We start from the raw sequence: 22,822 nt of genomic DNA, 5'->3' as shown, positions 1-22,822 counted from the left end.
CCCTCACCCACAATAACTTTACCCTTTACTGGCAAACGCACAAGCTGGAGATGATGGCTCATTTGAGTTTTAAGATTCTCCAAGTTGTTATGAGGTCAGCGTCCTCAATGGGGACCCAGAGAAGAGAGGTGGCTTGCCTGAACTTTCAGAGAGGGCATCTGTGGTGTCTTTTGTGGGGTTCTGTAGGATTTCCAGGCCCCTCTTGGAGGAAAAATAGAAGTAAGTTGTCTCAGGTCAGATTGTCTGGGAAGCCAAGTAGGAGATGGAGATTTGCATATAGGAGGTTTACTGGGGACATTCACAGGAGGGAACACCTGAAGGAAAAGGGAAGAAAGCAGGGTTGGGAAGCAGCAGCAGTTGAGGGGCAATGCAGTCACAACAGAGGTCTTAGCCAATCCCACAGGGAGCACTCAAGCTGGGACAGCAAGGAAACTAGACCTTCACATCCCTCATCTACCGCCTGTCCTCCCATACAGTCATAGCCTCCCCCATGACGAACACTCGGCACCAGACTGATACATTTGTTATCATCAATGAACCTACATTGATGCATCATTATTACCCAAGGTCCATGGTTTGTTTACGTGAGGGTTTACTCCTGGTATTGTAGATTCTGTGGGTTTGGACAGATATATAATGTAATGTATATGACATTATAGTATCACACAGACTCATTTCACTGCCCTAAAAATCCCCACACTCTGTCTATTCATCCCTCCCTCTCTCCCCCATAATCCTGGGCCACCGCCGACTTCTTATCTCCATCATTTTGCCTTTTTCAGACAAATAGCTGGAGTCATACGGTATGTAGCCTCTTCAGATTGGCTTCTTTCACTTGGTGGACTTGTGTTTTTATTTTTTGTTGTTGTTATTTTCATGACTTTATTTATTTTTGAGACAGGGTCTCACTCTGTCACCCAGGCTGGAGTGTGGTGGCACAACCACAGCTCACTGAAGCCTTGACGACCTCTCCAGGCTCAAGTGTTCCTCCCACCTCAGCCTTCTGAGTAGCCGGGACTACAGATGGATGCCACCATGCCCAGCTAATTTTTGTATTTTTTGTACAGACGGGGTTTTGCCATCATGACCATGCTGCTCTCGAACTCCTGGGCTCAAGTGATCTGATCCACCCACCTCGGCCTCCCAAAGTCCTAGGATTACAGGCATGAGCCACCATGCCCAGGCTGAGCTGTGTTTTTAAATTGTACTCTGTGCATCTTATTTTAGGCAAGAGAGGTTTCAAGGACAGAATTGAATCCTGCCTCTCCTTGCCCCAATCACCCATCCCTTCCAAGCCATCATCTTTCCAGAAGTCAGAGCTAGAAGGGACCTGAAAAGGGCCTCTAAGCCCCAGATGGCAAACCCAAGAACCAAAAAGGCCATAATGATGTGAAATGTGTCCCAGCAGAAGGCAATAGGGAGTGATAGAGCCTCTGGCAATCCTGTTTAACCACAGCGCTCTCTCTTCACCTGTTCAGGAATTTAGGATCCATGTAAAAGTTCATCTGAAAACCACTGCTCTTGTGTGACCCTCTTATTTAACAGATGAGGGCCCTGGGGACCAGAGAGGGGAATAGGCTTGCCCAAAGTCACACAGCCTCTCAGAAGCAGAGCAGTGCCCAGATCTCAGGTCTCATGACTCCCTGAGTCAATTCCATCCCACCAGGCTATTGCAAACACCACCGTTTACATGACTGAGCTGGTCCTTCTTTCTTTAACCTGCCTCCAACTGCTGAGAAGCCCTTTGGCTAGGGATTGGAGCCAATTTTGCTTTGTTTTCAGCTTTCCTGCTCTGAAGTTACTTTGTTTGCCAGAGGTTGGTTGGTTCAAACCCAAAGGGCAGGCAGCTGCAATGGAAATCCATTCAAGGGTGCTGGAATTGGGATGGCAAAAAGCAATAGCAGGCAGATGTCAGCGGGGAGCAGCTCTTTGCATCCCGCAGTTCCCAGAGAGCTTACCATTCTTTCATTCATTCATTCATCCATTCATTTATGAGAAAAGGTCTCACCCTGTTGCCCAGGTTGGAGTGCAATGGTACAGTCATTGCCCACTGCAGCCTCAAGCTCCTGAGCTCAAGCCATCCTCCTGCCTCAGCCTCCCAAGTAGCCAAGACTACGAGGGCACTCCACCACACCCAGCTAATTTTTGTATCTTTTATTTCTGAAGAGATGGGGTTTCACTATGTTGCCCAGGCTGGTCTTAAACTCTTGGCCTCAAGTCATCCTCCCTCCTCAGCCTCCCAAAGTGCTGGGATTACAGGTGTGATCTCAGACAGCTTACCTCTTAATCGCCTTTCCATCTGAGCTGGCAGCAGAGCTGGGAAAGTGCACCCACCACCCCAGATGCTGCAACTTTAGTGCTTCCTATTCCTTTTCTGTGTGGAACTGGCCTGTCTGGGTACGTAGGGCCAGTCCCCTCCAAGACCCTCTATAGAAAAAGACGCTAATGTGCACCTCAATTCCATTGCAGGACAGGACAGAATTGAATCCTGCCTCTCCCTGCCCCAGTCACTCATCCCTCCCAAGCCATTATCTTGGGACCTGCAAGGGCCTCCCAGCCAAGGGTGGCAAATCCAAATACCTAAGGGGCCATAATGATGTAAAATGTGTTCAGGCAGAAGGCAATTGGAAGTAGTGGGGCCTCTGGCAACAACTGTGTGTACTCTATATAGAGATATTGTGATGGTAATTTACACACACACACACACACACACACTTATATTGACTTGGGAAACAAAACAAGTAGGCCTATCGACTGGATTCAACTTTTGATTTTGCAGCCAAGCCCCTGTGGCACAGCTGAGGAGCTTGCAGGTCAGAAAGGGGATTTAGAGCTAACCAATAGCAATATTTCCAGACCTCTCCTGACATGAAGCTCATCTGATCTCCTGCCCCAATTACACACATATACATGCACACACATGCATGCACGCACATGCACACACGTCCTCCAGTCTCCCTGCCTTGAGGACAAATGATCAGATCCTGCAACTGTTTCCAGGCCCATAAGCCCCTGAGCGTTGCAGTGTTGCTACACGCCTTAGTTTCCTCTCCGTCTCCTGTGACCTCTTTGTGCCACTCCAGGAAGTGAAAGTCTTGAGAGAGACCAGTCGTTTCTCTTAAGTCCTCTCTCTGTCTCATTCTCCTGGGATATCTACACTTGGTTTGCAAACAGCAGGCTGGAGAGCGAGGGGCTTCTTCCTCTACATCCAGCTCTTCCCCCATCCTTCTCCAAGTCCAGCATGTTCTTATCTCTCCCCCAGGACCCTGGGCTCTTGGGCACAAATCAAGCCATCCCCAGACAGCCTATGGGGTGGAAACAGCAGAGGTTTGTTTGTTTGTGAACATCTGTAGGTACCAGGCTCCGTGCAGGCCCTATTGTTGGTGAGCCACAGAGGTACCAACCTCACCCCATGAATCCTCCTTTGTTTCTTTTCTTTTCAACCTTTGGGCCTTTAAACCTCCTATTAACTGCCCAGCGCAGCCCAGGTCATGGTACAGTATGATCATTGGTTCACATGAGGGATTTCTCTTCATTAATGTCCCCATTTCCCATACTGGGTGCCCATTCTGATGCATTTCAGGTGTATCTTTGTTTGTATGTGCTCTTATAAAGCATGTTTTGCCTTTTTTTTTTTTTTTTTTTTTTTTTTTTTAGGTGGAGTCTCAGTCTGTCACCCAGGCTGATTTTTCTATTTTTAGTAGAGATGGGGTTTTACCATCTTGGCCAGGCTGGTCTCAAACTCCTGACCTCAGGTGATCCACCCGCCTCGGCCTCCCAAAGTGCTGGAATTACAGGTGTGAGTCACCGCGCCCGGCCACAGTTTCTTACTTTTGCATTCCGTACTACGTTATTAGGATCTACTTGCCTTGCTTCTGATGCATTTGGTCTTTGCTTGTAATCACGGACATTGTTCTCTGTGGAGTGCAGTGGTTACTTTTCACCTGTCCACACCCCCAGTGATGGACACCGAGGTGACCTCCAACTCTCTGTCACCACAAATAACACAGCAGTAACCATACTCAGATGGGTTCTCCTGGGGAGTTCTGGGAGCATTTCTTCGGGTTATATAGACCCAAGAGCTGAATTGCCAGGTGGTAGGATCTACATATCCTTAGATATTCTACATGATGCCAGGTCGTTCTCCAGAGCGGCCCCATCCATCTACATTCCCACAAACCTGTGTAACCAACACTTGGCATTTCCCAGATGTCTAACTTTTGCCGGTTGTACAGTATCAAGTGGCACCTCGCTGTTTTATTTTTGGAGTTTACATCTTAGTACCACTTACTCGCTAAGTCAATTTAGGCAAGTCGCAACAATCCAGTGAGGTAAGCACTGTGCCAACAAAATGCAGTCGATTCTGTGACTCAGGTTGAGTAACGTTTGCAAGGTCACACAGCAAGTGCGGAACTGAGATTTGAACCCAGAGCCTGCACCCTTAACCACTATGCTATTATTATGTTTTGTCTCTCTCCTAAAATATCATCTGGGTCTACACTGCAAGCCTCTTTGGCAGGGACTGTGTGGCAAGCCTCTTTGGGGCCCATAAGGAACTGAGCTCGGTGACTTTCTTATGGAGTGTTCAGTAAATCATTGTTTTACAGCTTTAGAGGGGAAAAGTGAGAGACGTTTCTTAGAGTTTATCTGGAGGACTACAGGGTGCATGAGCAAAAGCGGAACTCATTTGAGCTATTATCCCCACAAAGAAGCTGTTTGGGGTCTGGTCATGGTAGATAGGCATTCCTAGGCCCCTGGCTTCCCAAAACCATTTGGCCCCCGGAAGCAGCTTGTCATGAGGCTGGGGAGCAGGTTGGTGTTGGGGGGGGCCTTGGGGGAAAGGGAAAGGAGAAGACTGCCAGGCAATGAGGAATGAGAATCTCAAAAAGACTCAATTGAAGGGGCTCCAACACTCATTGAAATGGAGGCTCAGAGGGCTAAGATAATGTACTCAGGATCAAAGGCAGAGCAGAAACTCAAACCATGTCTCTAGGCACACAGTTCAGAGGTCTTCCCATTATTCCTCAGAAGGAGAAGTTCATGGTCAAGAGTAGGGAAGTATTCCTTCTCATGCTTTTTTTCTTTTTTTTCTCTGAGACAGAGTCTTGCTCTGTCACCCAGGCTGGAGTGCAGTGGCGTGATTTGGGCTCACTGCAACCTCCGCCTCCCAGGTTCAAGCAATTTTCCTGCCTCAGCCTCCCAAGTAGCTGGGATTACAGGCACCCACCACCATGCCCAGCTAATTTCTGTATTTTTGTAGAGACGGGGTTTCACCATGTTGGTCAGGCTGGTCTTGAACTCCTGACCTCAAGTAATCCGCCAGCCTCGGCCTTTCAAAGTGCTGGGATTATAGGTGTGAGCCACCACCCCTGGCCTCCTTCTCATGCTCTTTAATCACAGTTCAGAGCAGTGCTGGAGGCGTTTAGGGGTAGCAAAAGAGCCTCCTTCTCCCTTGCAGCGCCTCCTTAGACCCTCAAAGACAGACTCCCCGCCTCTGGGAAGAAAACATCTAATGAACTGGACGTGATCTCAGCGCCTGCGTCTGTAAAATGGCTATAATAACACCAATCTCCCAGAGTTACCGTTAACAGTTGAAACAGAATAGTAAATGCAAGGCATCTAGCACAGGCCCAGACACAAAGAAAATCTCCCCTGGTCACTCTTACAGAGGTAAGAAGCGAACTAATAATAAAAATGGTCATCACACATATTGTACTCACCATGCAGAAGTTGTGCTGCCTTCAGCTACTATTCATTCAGCACTTACTGGTCGCCAGTCCCCTTTCTAAGGGCTCCATGCAACTTAACTCCCCTGATCCTATGAGTTGCCAATTATTATTATTCCCCACTTTACAGATAAGGAAACTGAGGCTCCAAGTGGTTTAAAAAATGAACTTGCCCAGATTGTAGTGCGTTGGTAGCTGGGGATAATCTCAAAGTTGGGAAATTTCACCCCAGAGCTCACCATCTGAGCTCCCATTCGTGTCCCACCAGCTGAAATGGAATGTTATGCTGTTCACAGAAGAGATGCATGCATTGATCTTCAGATAGTTTAAGTCTGAGTTAGAACATTCGGGCAACACTTGGTTTCCCTCAGGGGAGAGAGAAATGAATTGTTATTTCAGACACCTGTTTAGCGTTTACAATTAGCCTTTCAAATCCTGCATGCAGTGTGAAGTGGGGATGAAAATGAACCCCAAAAAGGACTTTTGATGGCAAAAAGATCAGGAATATTTTCTCAAGTTGGATGTGGAAGGTGGTGTCCCAGGGGGAAGCACAGTTTCAAAGAGGACCTTCTAAAAATACTGCCCATTTACCAAAAAGACACAGACCACGCCTCTGCCCTGCCCCCAGATGGCTCCTCAAAAGGAGAAATTGTCTTGCCACCCACGCCTTCCTTCGCCAGGGTGGTGGGGGGCCAAGAGCAACTCAAAAAGGCTATAGAGGGGGCTGAGGCTTTGGAGATGGGTAGTTTGGTTCAAATCTCAGCTCACTAATCTCTCTGAGCCTGTCTCTTCATCTGAAAAACAGGAACACAAATAGCTGATGTGTAAGTTAGACCAAATAGGGTAATGCCTACGAGTCACGTCATTTGGTGCCTGGCACTTGCTGGGCACTGTGAATTCTAGTTCTGTATCATTGCCACGGATGAAGAGAGGCTGCCATGTGCGGAAACATGCTGAGAGCTGGGAGGAGGTGAGCTAGAGGGATGCAGTCCCTGCCCTCAAGACGAGCTAAAGGGCTCTCTCTCCTGCCATGGGATGATCAGGGCCATCTTTTCCCTCCACCCCGCTCTGGCATTGTGGATTGGAGAAACAGTCCAATGAAGGGGCCTTTGAAGCACTTCCTAAGCATCTATAGACATAGGAAACTTGGCTCTGGGGATAGAGGAAGGTCCCACGCCAAGATTCAAGAAGATCTTGGTGTGACTGTGAGGCAGCTGTGGCGTTGTGGGGAAACCTAGAGTCTTGGGCCTGAGTTTCAGCTTTGACACCCCCTAATGTAATGGGCTTCCTTTGACTGTAGGCTTCCCACGTAGCTGGCACCCCACACAGAACCCCCCTTGGCCTTCTGAAGATCCTGCAGGACAATCAATTTTTTTTTTTTTTTTTTTTGAGATGGTATCTCACTTTGTCATCCAGGCTGGAGTGCAGTGGTGCAATCTTGGTTCACTGCAGCCTCCGCCACCCAGGTTCAAGCGATTCTCCTGCCTCAGCCTCCCAAGTAGCTGGGATTACAGAAGCACACCACCGTGCCTGGCTAATTTTGTATTTTTAGTACAGATGGGATTTCACCATGTTGCCCAGGCTGGTCTGAAACACCTGACCTTAAGTGATCCGCCTGCCTCCGCCTCCCACAGTGGTGGGCTGCAAGGCAATCTTCATTCTCCAGATCTAATGTTGGGAAAACTGATGCTCAGAGAGGTCAAGTGTCTTGGCTAAGGCATCACAGCCAGAATTCAGATGCAGGCTCCTAAACCACGTGACGTTGGACAAGCCATTTCACTGAGGCATGTGAACCTCCTCCAAGCTCAAATGGGCATAACACTCTAATCTGCCTTCTCCCCAGAGCTTTTTGGGAACTCAGATGGTGGGGGGATGGAGGCAGAAGTCCATTGTGAGCTGCAAATCCTTGATCACCCAAGAGGAAGTGCTTAAGGTGCAGGCTTTGGTCTTAGGGAGGCAGGAAGCTGAAATGTGTATTGCGGGCTTCTGGGAGTGGGTTTCTTCTTGTCCAGGTTGAGCCAATGACGCAGATCTTAGGCCCTCCGGTGATTTTTTTGCCCAGGCAACTTCTCAGTGGTGGTGATGGGGGGTGTGGCCAGACCATCCAAGCTGCCCTGCTGGCTGTGGGGGCCTTTTATTTTTTTTTTTCCTGAGACACAGTCTGACTCTATCACCCAGGCTGGAGTACAGTGGTGCAATCTCAGTTCACTGCAGCCTTGACCTCCCCGGGCTCAAGCAATCCTCCCACCTCAGCCTCCTGAGTAGCTGGGTCTACAGATGCACATCACCACGCCCAGCTAAGTTTTGTGTTATTTGTAGAGATAGGGTTTCGCCATGTTGCCCAGGCTGGTCTCAAACTCCTGGACTCAGGTGATCCTCCTGCCTCGGACTCCCAAAGTGCTGGAATTTCTACAGATGTGAGCCACCATGCCCGGCCTGTGGGGGCTTTCTTGTTCCTATGAAGTCTGCAGGGTCCCCTTATGCAAAAGAACAGAAAGCTCAGCTTCAAAAAGTTTGACCTCAGAAGAAATGGAAGGGAAAGTGTCCTTTTGTCACTCTCACGGAGGTAAGAAGCAAACTAATAATAATGATGGCCATCACACATATTGTACTCACCATGTAGAAGTTGTGTTGCCTTAAACTTCTGTTCATTCAGCACTTACTGATTGCCAGTCCCATTTCTAAGGGCTCCATGTGACTTAACTCCTCTAATCCTTATGAGTTGCCAATTATTATTCGCATTTTATAGATACGGAAACTGAGGCTCCAAGTGGTTTAAAAAATGAACTTGCCCAGGTTACAGTGTGTTGGTAGGTAGGGGTAGTCTCAAAGTTGGTAAATTTTACCCCAAAGCTCACAGTACTTCCCTTCTTTCCCTTCTCAATGTATTTCTCTGACTGTGTGCTTAACCACACAGCAATGTCATCCAGAGTTTGAAGCGGAGCTCATCAATTAGTGGGGGTGGGCCAAATGTCTCCAGGCTCCTCTGCGGTCCCTCCCACCATTCCCCATCTGTGATACAACCTGTGTCTCTATGCTTGGGCCCAGATAGGACAAGGGTGATCATTTCATTGGGAACATTTTGATTGGGAGGAAAGAGCACCAGCCTGGGAGTCTTGGCGGGGGGAGTGGGGGAGCAGGGGCAGGGGCAGCCACCGACAGGCTATGAGGTCTTGTGCAAGTCACGTCCTTCCCAGGGTCTCAGTCTTATCATCTGCAGACTGAAGGAAAGAGGTCAAGCTTGAAGGTCCCTGGCAGATCCGATGCTCTGTGAGAAAACTGAGTTTGGGTAACTTATTATTTTATAAATATGGAATTATCTTATAGCTATTTTATAGGTATGGAATCATTTTATAGATATGCCCCAAAGTCCAAAGTCACACAACTCATTCATGGAGTTGCTAGGGTCAGTCTGGACCTCTTGTCACGAGATCGCACTGACTCAAAGAGGAGACAGATTGCTGCAATGTAGGTTCTCAATAAAGAGCATGGGTGGAATGGGAGGCGGGCAGCAGGAGGAGCTGGGGCAAACGTGTCTTTTCTCACTGCTCTGAGAGAACAGATTTCATGCCTGTGTCCCTGACCAAGGGGCTGGGAGCGGTGGAGCGTCCCACCCCAACCATCTCCCAGCTTTGGCCCCGCTCCAGGAAAAGGGTGGTGGCCCCAACTTTCAGTTCTGCTTCCTCTAGTCATGGTTGGCTGGGACCTCACTGCAAGCCAGTTATGTTTGGGTTCCTGCAGCCCCCACTCAACCATCATGAACGAGTGGCCCCAGCTAGTGCCCCAGCTTGGATTGGAAAGATCATTTTCTGTGACATCCGGGGTCTGTACTGAGCCTCTCCATAGGCAGTGAGAGCTGTGGATGAGTGAAAGAAAATGGGTCTCTGGGCCGGGTGTGGTGGCTCACACCTGTAAGCCCAGCACTTTGGGAGGCAAAGGTGGGCGGATCACCTGAGGTCAGGAGTTCGAAACCAGCCTGACCAACATGGCGAAACCCCATCTTTACTAAAAATAAAAAAATTAGCCAGGCATGGTGGTGGGTGCCTGTAATGCCAGCTACTTGGGAGGTTGAAGCAGGAGAATTGCTTGAACCCAGGAGGCAGAGGTTGCAGTGAGCCCAGATTGCACCACTGCACTCCAGCCTGGGTGACAGAGTGAGACTCCGTCTCAAAAAAAAAAAGAATATGAGTCTCTGGAATGGGGTGGCAAGTTGAGTGTGTGTTTTCTCATGAGTTTACCCTTCAATGTATTCTCTTCTGGGCCCAGAATAGGACAGTAGGAGGCTCCCTCTGGTCCTCCAGCTTCAGGGCCAGCTCTCCTCTTACCTCCTCCAGGAAGCTCCCTCTGTTTCTTTCCACCCTTCATCTGCATGTCATGTGCGGCGGGTTGAAAGGTGGCCCCTCAAAAGATATGTCCATATCAAATCCCTGGAACCTGTCAGTGTGACTTTATTTGGGAAAAGGGTCTTTGCAGATAGAATTAAGTTAAGGGGCTGGGTGCAGTGGCTCATGCCTGTAATCCCAGCACTTTGGGAAGCTGAGACTGGAGGATCATCTGAGGTCAGGAGTTCAAGACCAGCATGGCCAACATGGCAAAACCCCAATTCTACTAAAAATGCAAAAATTAGCTGGTCATGGTGGTGAGCACCTGTAATCCCAGCTACTCAGGAGACTGAGGCAGGAGAATCGCTTGAACCAGGAGGTGGAGGTTGCAGTGAGCCGATATAGCGCCGCTGCATTCCAGCCTGGGCAACAGAGCAAGCCTCTGTCTCAAAAGAAGGAAAAAAAAAGAATTAAAGATCTTGAAATGGCATCATCCTGGATTATCTAGGTGGGTCCTAAATCCAGTGACAAGTGTCTTTATAAGAGAAAGAGACTTGCTACATGAGGAGTAGGTGATGTGGCCGCTAAAGCTGAGTTTAGAGTGATGCAGCCACAAGACCACAAGTCAAGGATCACCAGTAGTTCCCAGCAGCTAGAGGAGGCAAGGAAGGGTTCTCCCCTAGAGCCTCCAGAGGGAGCGTGGCCCTGCTGACACCTTGACTTCAACTTCTGGCCTCCAGAACCATGAGAGAATAAAGTGCTGTTGCTCTGAGCTACCTGGATGCTGGTACCTTGTTTCAGCAGCCCTGGGAAATGAATATACCATGGAAACACGGACCTGAACCACGGGTCCTGGCAGGGGCCTTGGAGCCACACACATGAGCCTTCAGCTAGGCTTTCCCCAGCAAGAGCTGCATGATCTTGAGGAAGCTGCTTGTCTTCTCTGGGTCTCAAGTTCTTCATCTGCCAATGGAGATAATAATGCTTACTTCCTAGGTTTTAACAGCTTTATTGAGATGTAATTCACATATACAATTTGCCCACTTAAAAAGTACATTTCATGCCTGTAATCCCAGCACTTTGGGAGGCCGAGGAGACAGGCGGATCACTTGAGGTCAGGAGTTTGAGAGCAGCCTGGCCAACACGGTGAAACCCTGTGTCTACTAAAAATGCAAAAATTAGCTGGGTGTGGTGGCGGGCGCCTGTAATTCCAGCTGCTCAGGAGGCTGAGGCAGAAGAATGGCTTGAATCTGGGAGGCAGAGGTTGCAGTGAGCAAAGATTGCGCCCCTGCACTCCAGCCTGGGTGACAGAGACTCCGTCTTATTAAAAAAAAAAAAAAAAGTACAGTTCAATGTTCTTTTGGGAATGCTCAGAGAGTTGTGTGACCATCTCCTATCCCCACAGTCAATTTTAGCACATTTCATCAGCCCCTAAAGAAACTCCAGACCCATCAGCACTTGTTCTCCATTTCCTTCCAAAATCCCTCTCCGCCAAGCCCTAGGCAACCACTAATATGCTTTCTTTCTTAAAAAAGAATTAATAGAGATAGGCTTTTGCTATGTTGCCTGGGCTGGTCTTGAACACCTGGGCTCAAGCGATTCTCCTGTCTCAGCCTCCCAAAGTGCTGGGATTTCAGACATGAGCCACCATGCCCCGCCCCTTCTACTTTCTGTCTCCATGGATTTGCCTGTTTTGGTCATTTCAAATAAATAGAATCACACAATATGTGACCCTTTGTGTCCGGCTTCTTCACTTAGCATATTTTTTTTAAGGTTCATCCATCTTCCAGCATGTATCAGTGCTTTCTCCCTTTAATGGTGGAATACTTTATTGTATAGATAAGCAACATTTTGTTTATCCATTTATTTTTTGGTGGATATTTCGGCTGTTTTTATATTTTGGCTATTATGAATTATCCTTCTGTGAACATTCGTATATATGTTTTTATGTTCATATATCTGGTTTTTCTTTTCTTTTGTTTTATTAATAAATAATGTGATACATATTTATGGGGTACATGTGAATATTTATTACATGCATAGAGTGTATAATGATCATGTCAGGATATTTGAGGTATTCTCATCTGGGATTGTTTAAAGATTAAATGAAATAGTGTTAAAAGCATTTAATATGCCCTTCAACAAACGATGAGGAAATCTTAGAATCTGCTCAGACTCCTTCAGTTTACATATTAGGAAACTTAGGCACAGAAAGGAGCAGAGACTTGCTCAAGTCCACCCAAAGCACTAGCGCATTGCAGTTAAATGCAGGGCTTCAGTCAGACTGTCTGGGTTCAAATCCTGTTTCCACTGGGACATGGGTTTCCTTACATAAATCACTTCACCTCTCTGAGCCTCGGTTTTCTCATATGCAAAGTGAGGATAATAATAATACCTTCTTTACATGGTTGCTGATATGAGTATTAAATGTGCCAGCTCATGTGCCTGGCATATAGGAGGTGCTTTCTAAATCTTAGCTGTTACCACTCATGGCGTTGCCAAATGTGGGACGGGTCTCCTGACTCTCCGGTGTGAGATTGATGGACTCCACACTTTCCAGTTCCCTTTTCTACCTCCTGGGTATCTTCTCATATGGTTGTAAGTTCCTTGGAGGAAGGGAATGTGGCTTCCTCTCTCCACCACCCTGAGCATATAAAAGGTGCTGAATGAGCGCTTTTATTCACTCCTCGCATCCCCAGCCCTCACCAGCTGGGAGTTGTTGTAGGTGTCAATCCTCTGCCTCTTTCCAACACCCTGTGAGGTGACTGAGCATTATCTTCCCTCCCAGGCAGCTCACAGTGTGCCACCATGGAGTTGGGGCCCCTAGAAGGTGGCTACCTGGAGCTTCTTAACAGCGATGCTGACCCCCTGTGCCTCTACCACTTCTATGACCAGATGGACCTGGCTGGAGAAGCAGAGATTGAGCTCTACTCAGGTGGGCCCTCCTCCCTCTGGTCTCTTCCGCTATCCCCCACCCCTCAGCTTGCTGTAGAGATGGCAATCGGGAAATTCTGGCCCCTGTGCTCCCGTCAGCACCACGGACAGCTCCCACGTCTGTGGGCGCTCTCTGCAGATGGGGATGATCTCCCAGGCCTGCCCCGCCTCTCCCTCCTTCCCCACCAGCCCTCTTTCCAGAAATTTCCTTCTTCATCCAAGGGACTTTTCCTCCCAGAACCCGACACAGACACCATCAACTGTGACCAGTTCAGTAGGCTGTTGTCTGACATGGAAGGCGATGAAGAGACCAGGGAGGCTTATGCCAATATCGGTGAGGAAGCCCCTAAGCCCAGAAAAGAACAATCAAGGGCAAGGGTTCTTTGCTGCCACTTGTCAATATCACCCATTCGTCATGAGCCACGTCAGGCCCCTCCCACAGAAATCATTGCAAGGGGGATGCGGAGCAACGGCTGGAAGAACGGAGACTCCAGGGAAGAGCCGGGAGATGGAGGCCAGTGGGGGAAATAGGCCCCTTCACTAATGACCACCAAGAAAACAAAATCTCATGTTTACATCCTCCAGCTCCATTTCTATATGCATTTCTGCTTCTTGCTCTTCTGTCCATCCTTTCTAAAAAGCCCATACCATGCACCTCTTTCCCTTTTCCTCCCAGCTCCTTAGCCAAGCTACTCTAGTATTTGTAATAACCAGCATTTACTGGATACTCATAATATGCTCATTGCTGTCCAAACATTATCATCTGGAACCCTTACAACAACAAAGGAAATACATATTATTAGTTTCTGTCTTTTACAAATGAGGAAATTGAGGTTTAGAGAGGTGAAACGACCTACACAAGTTTGCCTTAGAGGTAGTAATGTGCAGATCTGAAATTCTAACCTAGGTCTTTCTCATTTCAAAGTCCCCACTTTTAACCATAAAAAAAGAAAGTGTCTGGGTTTGGAAGATTTGCTAAGGCTTATGCCGGGAAGCTAATTTGTAGCCTTAAGAAGAGCTACAGCTTTCAGACGAGGGCAGGACGCTTAGGGAGAGGTGGTGGTGGTGTTGCTGCTAGTGGTTTGTTTTTCGGGGGAGAGAAGTGGGATAGAGAATCCCTTCTCACCAGCATCACCACCACCTCATACAGAGCGTATGTTGAAATAGAAAAAAGTGGCCTTTTTCTGGAGGATGCAGCACCCACCAGGAAGTAACTGTCTGGCTAGCAAAGTGCAAGCCGGACTCCTGCCCCCATTTTCCCTGTTGGCTTGGGCACCCATGTGCAGTGAACAACCTGCAAAACTCTTCTTAGTGGTCCTTTTCCTGGCAACCCAGGAACAGCAGCATTCAGCAGTTCTGTGCTTGATCCAAATGTGGCCAATTTTTCACCAGAGCACAGTTTATTGAAAATCCTACCAAAGAAGAAAATGGAGGGGACTAGTAATTGTTCATGTTTCAGAAATTACAGAACTGAGAGCTTGACTGCTTCCTTCCCTTTCTGGGGATTTACATGGGGGAAGCAGAAGTAATTGGGGCTGAGGACGTTCACATTTCCTCACAACTGGAGGCAGTCATTAAGGATTTGGGCATGTCGTAGGATTTGGGTTTTTTTTTCCCCTTGGGGCATTTCCACAGGCAGTGAAAGCTGTCGAAGCTAGTAGATGAGGCAGTGTGTTAGTCCATTTTTTGTTGCTTAAAACAACATACCTGACACTGAGTAATTTATAAAGAAAAAAGTTATGGAGGCTGAGAAGTCCAAGGTTAGCGGCTGCATCTGGTGAGGGCCTTCTTACTGGTGAGGACTCTCTGCAGAGTCTCAAGGCAGTGTGGGGCATCACGAGGCAAGAGGTTTCGGTGCGATAGTCTCTCTTCCTCTTCTCATAAAACCACTAGTCTTACTCCCATGACAACCCATTAATTTATTAACCTGTTTATCCAGCAATCCATGAACGGATTAACCCATTCATCAGGGAAGAGCCCCAATCACCTCTTAAAGGCCCCACCTCTCAATACTGCCACATAAGGGATTACATTTATACATGAGTTTTGGAGAAGACAAACATTCACGTCATAACAGGCAGCTGCGCCCAAGTCTGTTCCTCAAGTCTTTGGGTTTTCTCTCTGCTTCTGGAAGGTGAAGCCCAGGCCTGGGCAAGTATTCTTTTGCAGCATCCTGAAATATGACCTTAGCTTCCAAATGTGTAAAATGGAGATAGTAATCACACCCACCATCATGGGATGGTTGTAAGACTGAATAAGTTACAATGTGTAAAGCATTTAGAAAAGGAATTTGCACAGAGTAAGCATTCAGTAGATGTTAGGTACTATCCCACAACCACCATTATCATTATTATCACCATCATTATTATCATCTTCATTTTCATCACCTTCATTATGGCCCTCATTCCATTCCTCAGCTCAGAAGCCTTCTATGGCTCCCCATTGCTTAAAAAATCAAGTCCTAACTTTCCCCAGCATGAAACTTCTACTACCATCACCCATCTCTCAGGGTTTCCTAAATACTCTGAACATCTTTCCTCACTCTGTCACTATGACCCAGAAAGCTATCTGTTCTCCTTCTCCCAGACTCTGCCCCATCTTTCAAGGCCTGGTTCCAGGATCCCTTCCTCTAGGAAGCCTTCCCTGATTGCCATATCCCACTATACACTTTTTTTTCTCGGACCTCATGTCATGGAGCCTATATTCCAAGGGCTCTGAGCCATGTACCCCTTTATATAGTTACCACTATTTATTGAGTGCCTACTGTATACCACCTACTGTGTTGGATGCTCTAGATGTAGAACCTCTAATTATCACCATCAATTCCTGGGTAGTAGGCATTATTTATTCATCTTACACAGATCAGGAAATGGAGGCCCAGAGTGGTTAAGTAACTAGCCCAAGATTGCACAGCTAGCAGGGCTAGTGGAAAGTAGAGATGGAATTTGAGCTCAAATCCTGCAGTAACTCTACCATTCTGCCTTTCTCTTCTTTGTAGCAGTAGGTAAGTTTTCATGGATACATACCTCACCCTTTTGATTAGATTAAGGGCCCCTGGAGTGTCAGTGTTCATTCATTTGTTTGATCACTCATTCATTCAACAAACATTTCTTGAGCCCCCACTCTGTGCCGGGCCCAGAGGGTCCCCAGCCCAAGGCCTGGCGCACAGTAGGCCTTCAGTGAGACCTTGTTGATTGACTGCGCTTTTCCTTGTCTGGGCAGCGGAACTGGACCAGTATGTGTTCCAGGACTCCCAGCTGGAGGGCCTGAGCAAAGACATTTTCAGTAAGTTTGTGGTGGGTGGGGAGGTCTTGGCTCAGCCTGCATTTCCTGCCTTGTTCCTTGGGGGGCACCCTAATACCTGATGACCATTCATGAATGGGCAGTCAGACCCTCTCCCCAAGGTGGGGACAATAGAGACTCACCTTGGGCTTCCATTGATTGTGTGAGTTGGTCTCTGGTTTTTCTCAAAGTAGAGCACATAGGACCAGATGAAGTGATCGGTGAGAGTATGGAGATGCCAGCAGAAGTTGGGCAGAAAAGTCAGAAAAGACGTGAGTGAGCCCCTCCCTCATCCAACCTAGCCTTGCTTGAGACCTGGACTTTCCTTGACTCCAAAGCCTGCTGTGGCTCCAACTTGCTTCCCTTGCTAAGTCCTGTCTGGTTGGGAGGCCCTTTAAAAGCCAACAGGAGCCTTAAAATGTACATCTGATTATTTCATGGCCCTGATAACCCTCCAATTGCTACAAAATACATGCCACAAGGCTCGTATGGCCCTTCCTCCCTCTCCAAGCCCACTATGAGACACCATGCTTCAGCCACCACCAGCTTCTCCACTCCTGTAACCCATGTGCCCTTTCAAGCCTCGGGGCCTTTGCAGTTGCTATAGTCTCTACCTGGAATGCCCTTCCCCCAGTTCTTCCCATGGCTGACTCCTTTGAATGTTTCTGGTCTTGGCTAAACTGTCACCTCCTCCTGGAACCCTTCTCTGACCACCCTTCCGTGTAGATTAGCTCAGTTATTCTCACCTTGTGTGTCTTTTTCCTTGCAGTTTGGCACTCATTACCATCTGGACATATTTTATGCCTTGCTCTCTCACTGCGAGGACAGGGACCTCATCTTTCTTGCTCATGACTGCTTCCCCAGCATCTAGTACAGTGCCTGGTATGCAGTAGCACCTCAGTAGATAGCTGTTGAATGAAAACATCTGTAAAATGAGTGTAACAATTAACTGAGTACTTATTATGGGTCTGACCATGTGTAAGCCCTGTATCTATTTATTTAGTTTTTAAACAGGTGAATCGCACACAAGGTATAAGAATTTTAAAAGTGCAAAGAATATTCAGTGAAGGCTGGGCGTAGTGGCTCACACCTGTAATCCCAGCAGTTTGGGAGGCCAAGGGGGACGGATCCCTTGAAGTGGAGTTTGACACCTGCCTGGCCAACATGGTGAAACCGCGTCTCTACCAAAAAATACAACAATTAGCTAGGTGTGGTGGTGCATGCCTGTAATCCCAGCTACTCGGGAGGCTGAGGCAGGAGAATCGCTTGAACCCAGGAGGCGGAGGTTGCAGTGAGATAAGATCACGCCACTGCACTCCAGCCTGGGTGACAGAGTAAGACTCTGTCTCAAACAACAACAAAAAGAATATTCAGTGAAAAAAAAATTCTCCCTCCCACTCCTGTTCTGTAGTCCCTTGGTTTTGCTCCTATCTTAGTCAACCTATGTGACCAGCTTCCTTTTTGCCTTGTCAGAAATAAAGCGAGCTCCTGTATTTGCTTTAATTTTCCATGAGAATGGCCACATTTTATTTACACTATTCTGCACTTTGCTTTCTTCATTTACTATGTCTGGGAGGTCACATTCCATATTATTGAGGGAGAGGACATGGTTCTATCTTCAGCAGCTTCTTTCTTTTCTTTGTTTTTCTTCTTTATGTTTTCATTTGATAAGTATTTCCCCCCAAGATTTTATTATGAAAGTTTTCGGCCAGGCCTGGTGGCTCACATCTGTAATCCCAGCACTTTGGGAGGCCAAGGCAGGCAGATCACCTGAGGTCAGGAGTTTGAGACCAGCCTGGCCAACATGGTGAAACCCCATCTCTACTAAAAATACAAAATTTAGCCAGGCATGGTGGCAAACGTCTGTAATCCCAGCTACTGGGGAGGCTGGGGCAGAAGAATCGCTTGAACCCAAGAGGCAGAGGTTGCAGTGAGCCAAGATTGCGCCACTGCACTTCTGCCTGGGCAACAGAGCTAGACACCATTTCGAAAAAAAACATATGTTTTCAAGATACAATAAAGGGGAAAGAATGGTACTATGAAGGTCCATATACCCACCATGTACCACTTTGATTCTACAATTAATGTTGGGTTTTATTCATCTTATCACATCTCTATCCAACTGTCCATCCCTCTATCCATCCACCTACCCACTCATTATATTTTTGGTACATTTCAATGTACATTTCAAATGTAAATTGCAGATTTACACTTCCCCTTGTGTACTTCAGCATCCTTTCTTTTAAGGCCATATGGTGTTTCGTTGGGTAGATAAACCATAATTTGTTTAAGCAGCCCCTTGCTAAGGGACACGTGGGTTTTTAATCTGTTGCTGTGAGTGCTTGATACTCACTCACTGATTTCTGGCATACTCCTGCAATGCAGGAACCACCATCCCCATTTCATAGATGTGAGATCGAAGTTTCAGAGAAGCTGCATTGCAAAGGCACACAGCTAGGAAGGGATTCAAAAGCAGGTTGCTTTGTTTCATTTTGTTTTGTTTTTTGGCCCAAACCCATGTTGTGTCCCCATTTGTGACTCAGCCTCTTCTGCTGCTGCACTGCCTGGGGTGGTTTGAGATGAGGTTTGGGTTCAAGCCAAGGAGCTGGGTTTGGAATGGTTAGAGGAAGGGGAGGAAAGGGGACCCCCAAGACTACTTCCCAGCCTTGAAATTAAGGCCATATGGCCTGCTAGAGCCTGAGCCCCTTCTGACTTGGGACATCCTCTCCCTGGGGCAGCTTATCACATGCTCTCTCTGCAGCCTTCCCAGAGGAGCTTCCAGCAGACCTGAAGCACCGGAAGCCAGGTGAGCAGGGCAGGTGGGCTGGGGTTGGGAGGGGTGGATGCCTTGGGGAGGGGATGGAAGAGATTGAACTCCTGGCCCAAGTCTGATGGGGACGGTGCATGGTGCAGCCCCTGCCCTTCTTTGGGTAAAGCCTGAGAGCTTGGGGCCCCTTAGGATCCCCTGAGGGGCTCACAACTCTTTGTGGAAGGTGGTAGGGGCTTGGAGCTAACAGCTTGTTCATAGGTTCTATTCTGCCCCAGCTCTCTGTGTGGAGGCCCTAGGGTCCTGCTCAGCAAAGCTCTGAGCCAAGTCACAAGGAGAGGACTGGGGGGCTGCCTGGCACAGAGCAGTTGCTGATCAACGCAGCTGCAGCCAGGGCTGAGAAGATGACAAGCATTTCCTCTGTCAGGAGAGACATCCATGCCACTCCGGGGCCCTCCCCATCCCAGGAAGACCCCTCCAAGCACCCAGCCTCTAACACAGCCCCCTTCCTCACAGCTGAGCCCCCCACTGTGGTGACTGGCAGTTTCCTAATGGAACCAGGGAATGACTCCTCCACCCTGCCCTGCCTGCCACTGCCTGCTCTGTTCAACGAGGAGCCAGACTCCGGCCAGATGTGCCTGGAGAAAACTGACCAGATGCCCAGTATGTTAGGGGGCTTGGAGAGGGTGGGCTTTCTCCCTCTTGGGAGGTGGATGAGGAGTTGACACTAAGGCAGGGACTATCAGGAACTGGACCTTACCCCTCCCCCACCCTATCAGTGTCACTCACCTCTGCCCCAGCCAGTTTTATCCTTGGGGCCCCAATCAGCTCAATCTCTGGCAAAGAACATGCCTCAGAAGGAAACACATCCGTGCGAGGATTAGGAGGGAATCTCTACCAATTAGGGCATTCACCTGCCAGCCTTAGTCATTCATCAGCTCTTCATGGAGCCCCTTCTCTGTGCCAACTGATCTGCTAGGTGCTAAGAATTCCATCAGGGCAGGACAGAAACAGCTACTGCTCTTAGGGAAATTACGGCCCTTTAGAGGAGTCAGACATTAATCAAATAAGCAAAAGCAGAATGGCAAACACAGGTGCTATGCAAGATCCCACCTCACTGCCTTTGTCTCTTGTAGTACCTTCCTCCAGTTCCTCATTGAGCTGCCTGAATCTCCCTGAGGGACCCATCCAGTTTGTCTCCACCATCTCCACTCTGCCCCAGGGGCTCTGGCAAATCTCTGGGGCTGGAACAGGGGTCTCCAGTATATTCATCTACCACGGTGAGTGCAGGGCCTGGCTCCCCGACCACCTCTCCCTCCTACCTGACTACTCCCTGACCTCATCCTCCCCATACTCTACACACTTGGCAGTGGTGCCCTAGCACCTTCTCATGATCCTCCCTCCCCAGCACAACTTTCTCTGCCCCTATTTCCCAAAAATCAAAGCAGAGAAGCAGAGATTCCTGAGGTGGTCTGGGTGCATGACCAAGAGTGCTTGTGTGGCCTTCCATATGTTGCTTTCCCCTTCTGACCCTTAGTTTTTCCTTATTTTTTTAAATGTTTTTGTTTTTCAATTGCAACGTCAATACATCCTCATTAATAAGCTAATGATAAGTGATGTTTACAAGAATTCACTGTCTCTCTCACTCTTTTAGTATACTGATGTGAATAGTTTGGTGTGCATCCTTGCATAGCTTTCTCTGATTTGTCTTGTTTCTTAATCAGTAAAATGGTCCCTACTGACCCACAACACTGAGGGGTTGTGAATTGTCCCAGGGAAGGTGTGTTTGGGCTCTCAGGGATGAGGCCAGGAGGTTGCTTCCACTCAAGTCCAGAGCATCAATTCATGGTTGCATGAAAGTTTCAGTATAACACACTGGTATCTCAGAAGCAGAGAAGCAGTTCCTGATATCTAGGAAAATGAGCACTGACCACAGAGCAGGAAGAGTGCAATAGTAGTACCTGCCCTAAGCTCCTTATGAGCTAATTGCACCCATTTCACAGATTGGAAAAGCGAGGTTCCAGGGGCTAGATGTAACTCCAGAGCTCTTTCCTCAGCTCTGTCCTGAAATACCTTCCTTTGGAAGTTCTCCTCTCTTCTCTCCAGACTTCCTGAGCTCCACAGCCCGGTTTGGAGTAGGGGTGACCCAAGAGCGTTTCTGGAATCAATACCCGGTTATTCTCACACCCCTCTCCACCCCGAATGTAGGTGAGGTGCCCCAGGCCAGCCAAGTACCCCCTCCCAGTGGACTCACTGTCCACGGCCTCCCAACATCTCCAGACCGGCCAGGCTCCACCAGCCCCTTCGCTCCATCAGCCACTGACCTGCCCAGCATGCCTGAACCTGCCCTGACCTCCCGAGCAAACATGACAGGTAAGGACCCTCAGGGCCTGTGAGAGATACTAGAAGCAGGATCGAGGCCCTGGGGAAGGAATAGTCTCAAGTAAGATCCACAAGCAAAGCTGCCTGTAGGGACAACAGGTCATATTTAGGGGTCATTCAGGACAGGGAGGGTCTCCAGGGAGTGGAGGCATGGTTGTGGGAGAATGGACAGCTAGAGAATCCACATCCCATCCAAATACAGCCGTCAGCCTTCAGCTGCTTGTTACCCAGCAGAAAAGCCAGACAATGTGGTCAGATCTTTTGAAGCTGAAAACCCTGATTTTTACATAGATATTGTGATTTTTTAATTTTTATTTTATTATTTATTTATTGTTGAGATGGAGCCTTGCTCTGTTGCCCAGGCTAGAGTGCAGTGGTGTGATCTCAGCTCACTGCAACCTCCGCCCTACAGGTTCAAGTGATTCTCCTGCCTCAGCCTCCGGAGCAGCTGGAATTACACGTGTGCACCATCACACCCAGCTAATTTTTGTAATTTCAGTAGAGATGAGTTTTACCATGTTGGCCAGGCTGGTCTCGAACTCCTGATCTCAAGTGATCCACCTGCCTTGGCCTCCCAAAGTGCTGGGATTACAGGCGTGAGCCACTGCACCCAGCCTGATATTGTGATTTTTTTTTTTAAACATGAGTGAAATTTTTAAAAGTACAGTTGGCCAAAGAAAGACATCTTTGAGTTAGATACAGCCTCAGGCCTCTATCTTATAACCTCCGTCTTGGGAAACTCTGCCCATGAAGGCTGTAAGGACTAAGTGGCCCAGAGGAAGGGGAGTCCCCAAGGGTAACCCTCACCCTAAATCTGGCACCTGCTTCTCCATCTCCAGAGCACAAGACGTCCCCCACCCAAAGCCAGGCAGCTGGAGAGGTCTCCAACAAGCTTCCAAAATGGCCTGGTGAGTTGTGCGGGATCTCTCTGCCCTGGGTGCTGGAGATGGAAGCCCGAATCTGGCTTCACATCACTCATTCACTTGACACTTATTCAATCCCTTCTTTGTTGGCTCACACATTCATTTATTTATTCATTCATTCATTCACTTATTTGATGATGCCATCATTTCACCATTTACTCCACCACTCCCTCAAATAATATTTATGGCTCTTCAATAAGCCTGCACTGGGTGTTGACATTTCATTTTCAGGCTGAGAGAATGAATGAGGGGCAAGCGAATGATGAAGTGAGTGAGTGGATGAAGTGAGAAGTGGATGAGGATAGGAGCAATGGAAAGTGAGAATAAACCAGTGAATAGGAGAATTACTAAATTACTAAATGCTTACTCTCACATACTGGTCTAAGCATGTTAGGTATATTAAATTGTTAACATCTCACACAATCCCAATATTATCCCCATTTTCCAGATGAGGCTACTGAGGCATGGTGGGATGTATAGCATGCT

The 22,822-nt window shown here is 48.0% G+C and overlaps 1 protein-coding gene and 1 long non-coding RNA gene across 20 annotated transcripts in view; one reads left to right on the top strand and one right to left on the bottom strand.

Annotated features, from left to right (window-relative positions):
* Positions 1-22,822, top strand: part of CIITA (class II major histocompatibility complex transactivator) — a 61,363-nt gene that overhangs the window by 6,262 nt on the left and 32,279 nt on the right. For 7 of the 18 annotated variants that reach the window (XR_010115777.1, XR_010115775.1, XM_055242553.2 and 4 more), the window contains exons 2-10: positions 12,837-12,983; positions 13,221-13,316; positions 16,205-16,267; positions 16,456-16,536; positions 19,026-19,070; positions 19,548-19,694; positions 20,168-20,311; positions 21,240-21,404; positions 22,253-22,321. Coding sequence is in view for 15 of the 18 variants with exons in the window: in XM_055242553.2 (XP_055098528.1) it covers positions 12,837-12,983; positions 13,221-13,316; positions 16,205-16,267; positions 16,456-16,536; positions 19,026-19,070; positions 19,548-19,694; positions 20,168-20,311; positions 21,240-21,404; positions 22,253-22,321 (957 nt within the window). In the remaining 3 variants the exon portion in view is untranslated. The remainder of the gene's footprint in view (positions 1-12,836; positions 12,984-13,220; positions 13,317-16,204; positions 16,268-16,455; positions 16,537-19,025; positions 19,071-19,547; positions 19,695-20,167; positions 20,312-21,239; positions 21,405-22,252; positions 22,322-22,822) is intronic. The other 11 variants (XR_010115776.1, XM_063618170.1, XM_055242555.2 and 8 more) reach the window with 5 other exon arrangements.
* On the bottom strand, positions 222-17,166 carry LOC134732519 (uncharacterized). 2 transcript variants are annotated; one of them, XR_010115789.1, is made up of 3 exons: positions 17,011-17,166; positions 16,408-16,439; positions 222-314 (listed from the first exon to the last, which is right to left on the bottom strand). It is a non-coding gene; the product is annotated as an uncharacterized lncRNA (long non-coding RNA). The 2 variants fall into 2 exon arrangements; XR_010115790.1 differs by lacking the exon at positions 222-314 and adding an exon at positions 10,960-11,011.

Source organism: Symphalangus syndactylus, chromosome 14 (assembly GCF_028878055.3).
Source record: "Symphalangus syndactylus isolate Jambi chromosome 14, NHGRI_mSymSyn1-v2.1_pri, whole genome shotgun sequence".
In the NCBI taxonomy this organism is placed as follows: Eukaryota; Metazoa; Chordata; class Mammalia; order Primates; family Hylobatidae; genus Symphalangus; species Symphalangus syndactylus.
The sequence above is the reverse complement of the archived record's forward strand: the minus strand, read 5'-3'. Positions and strand labels throughout refer to the sequence as shown.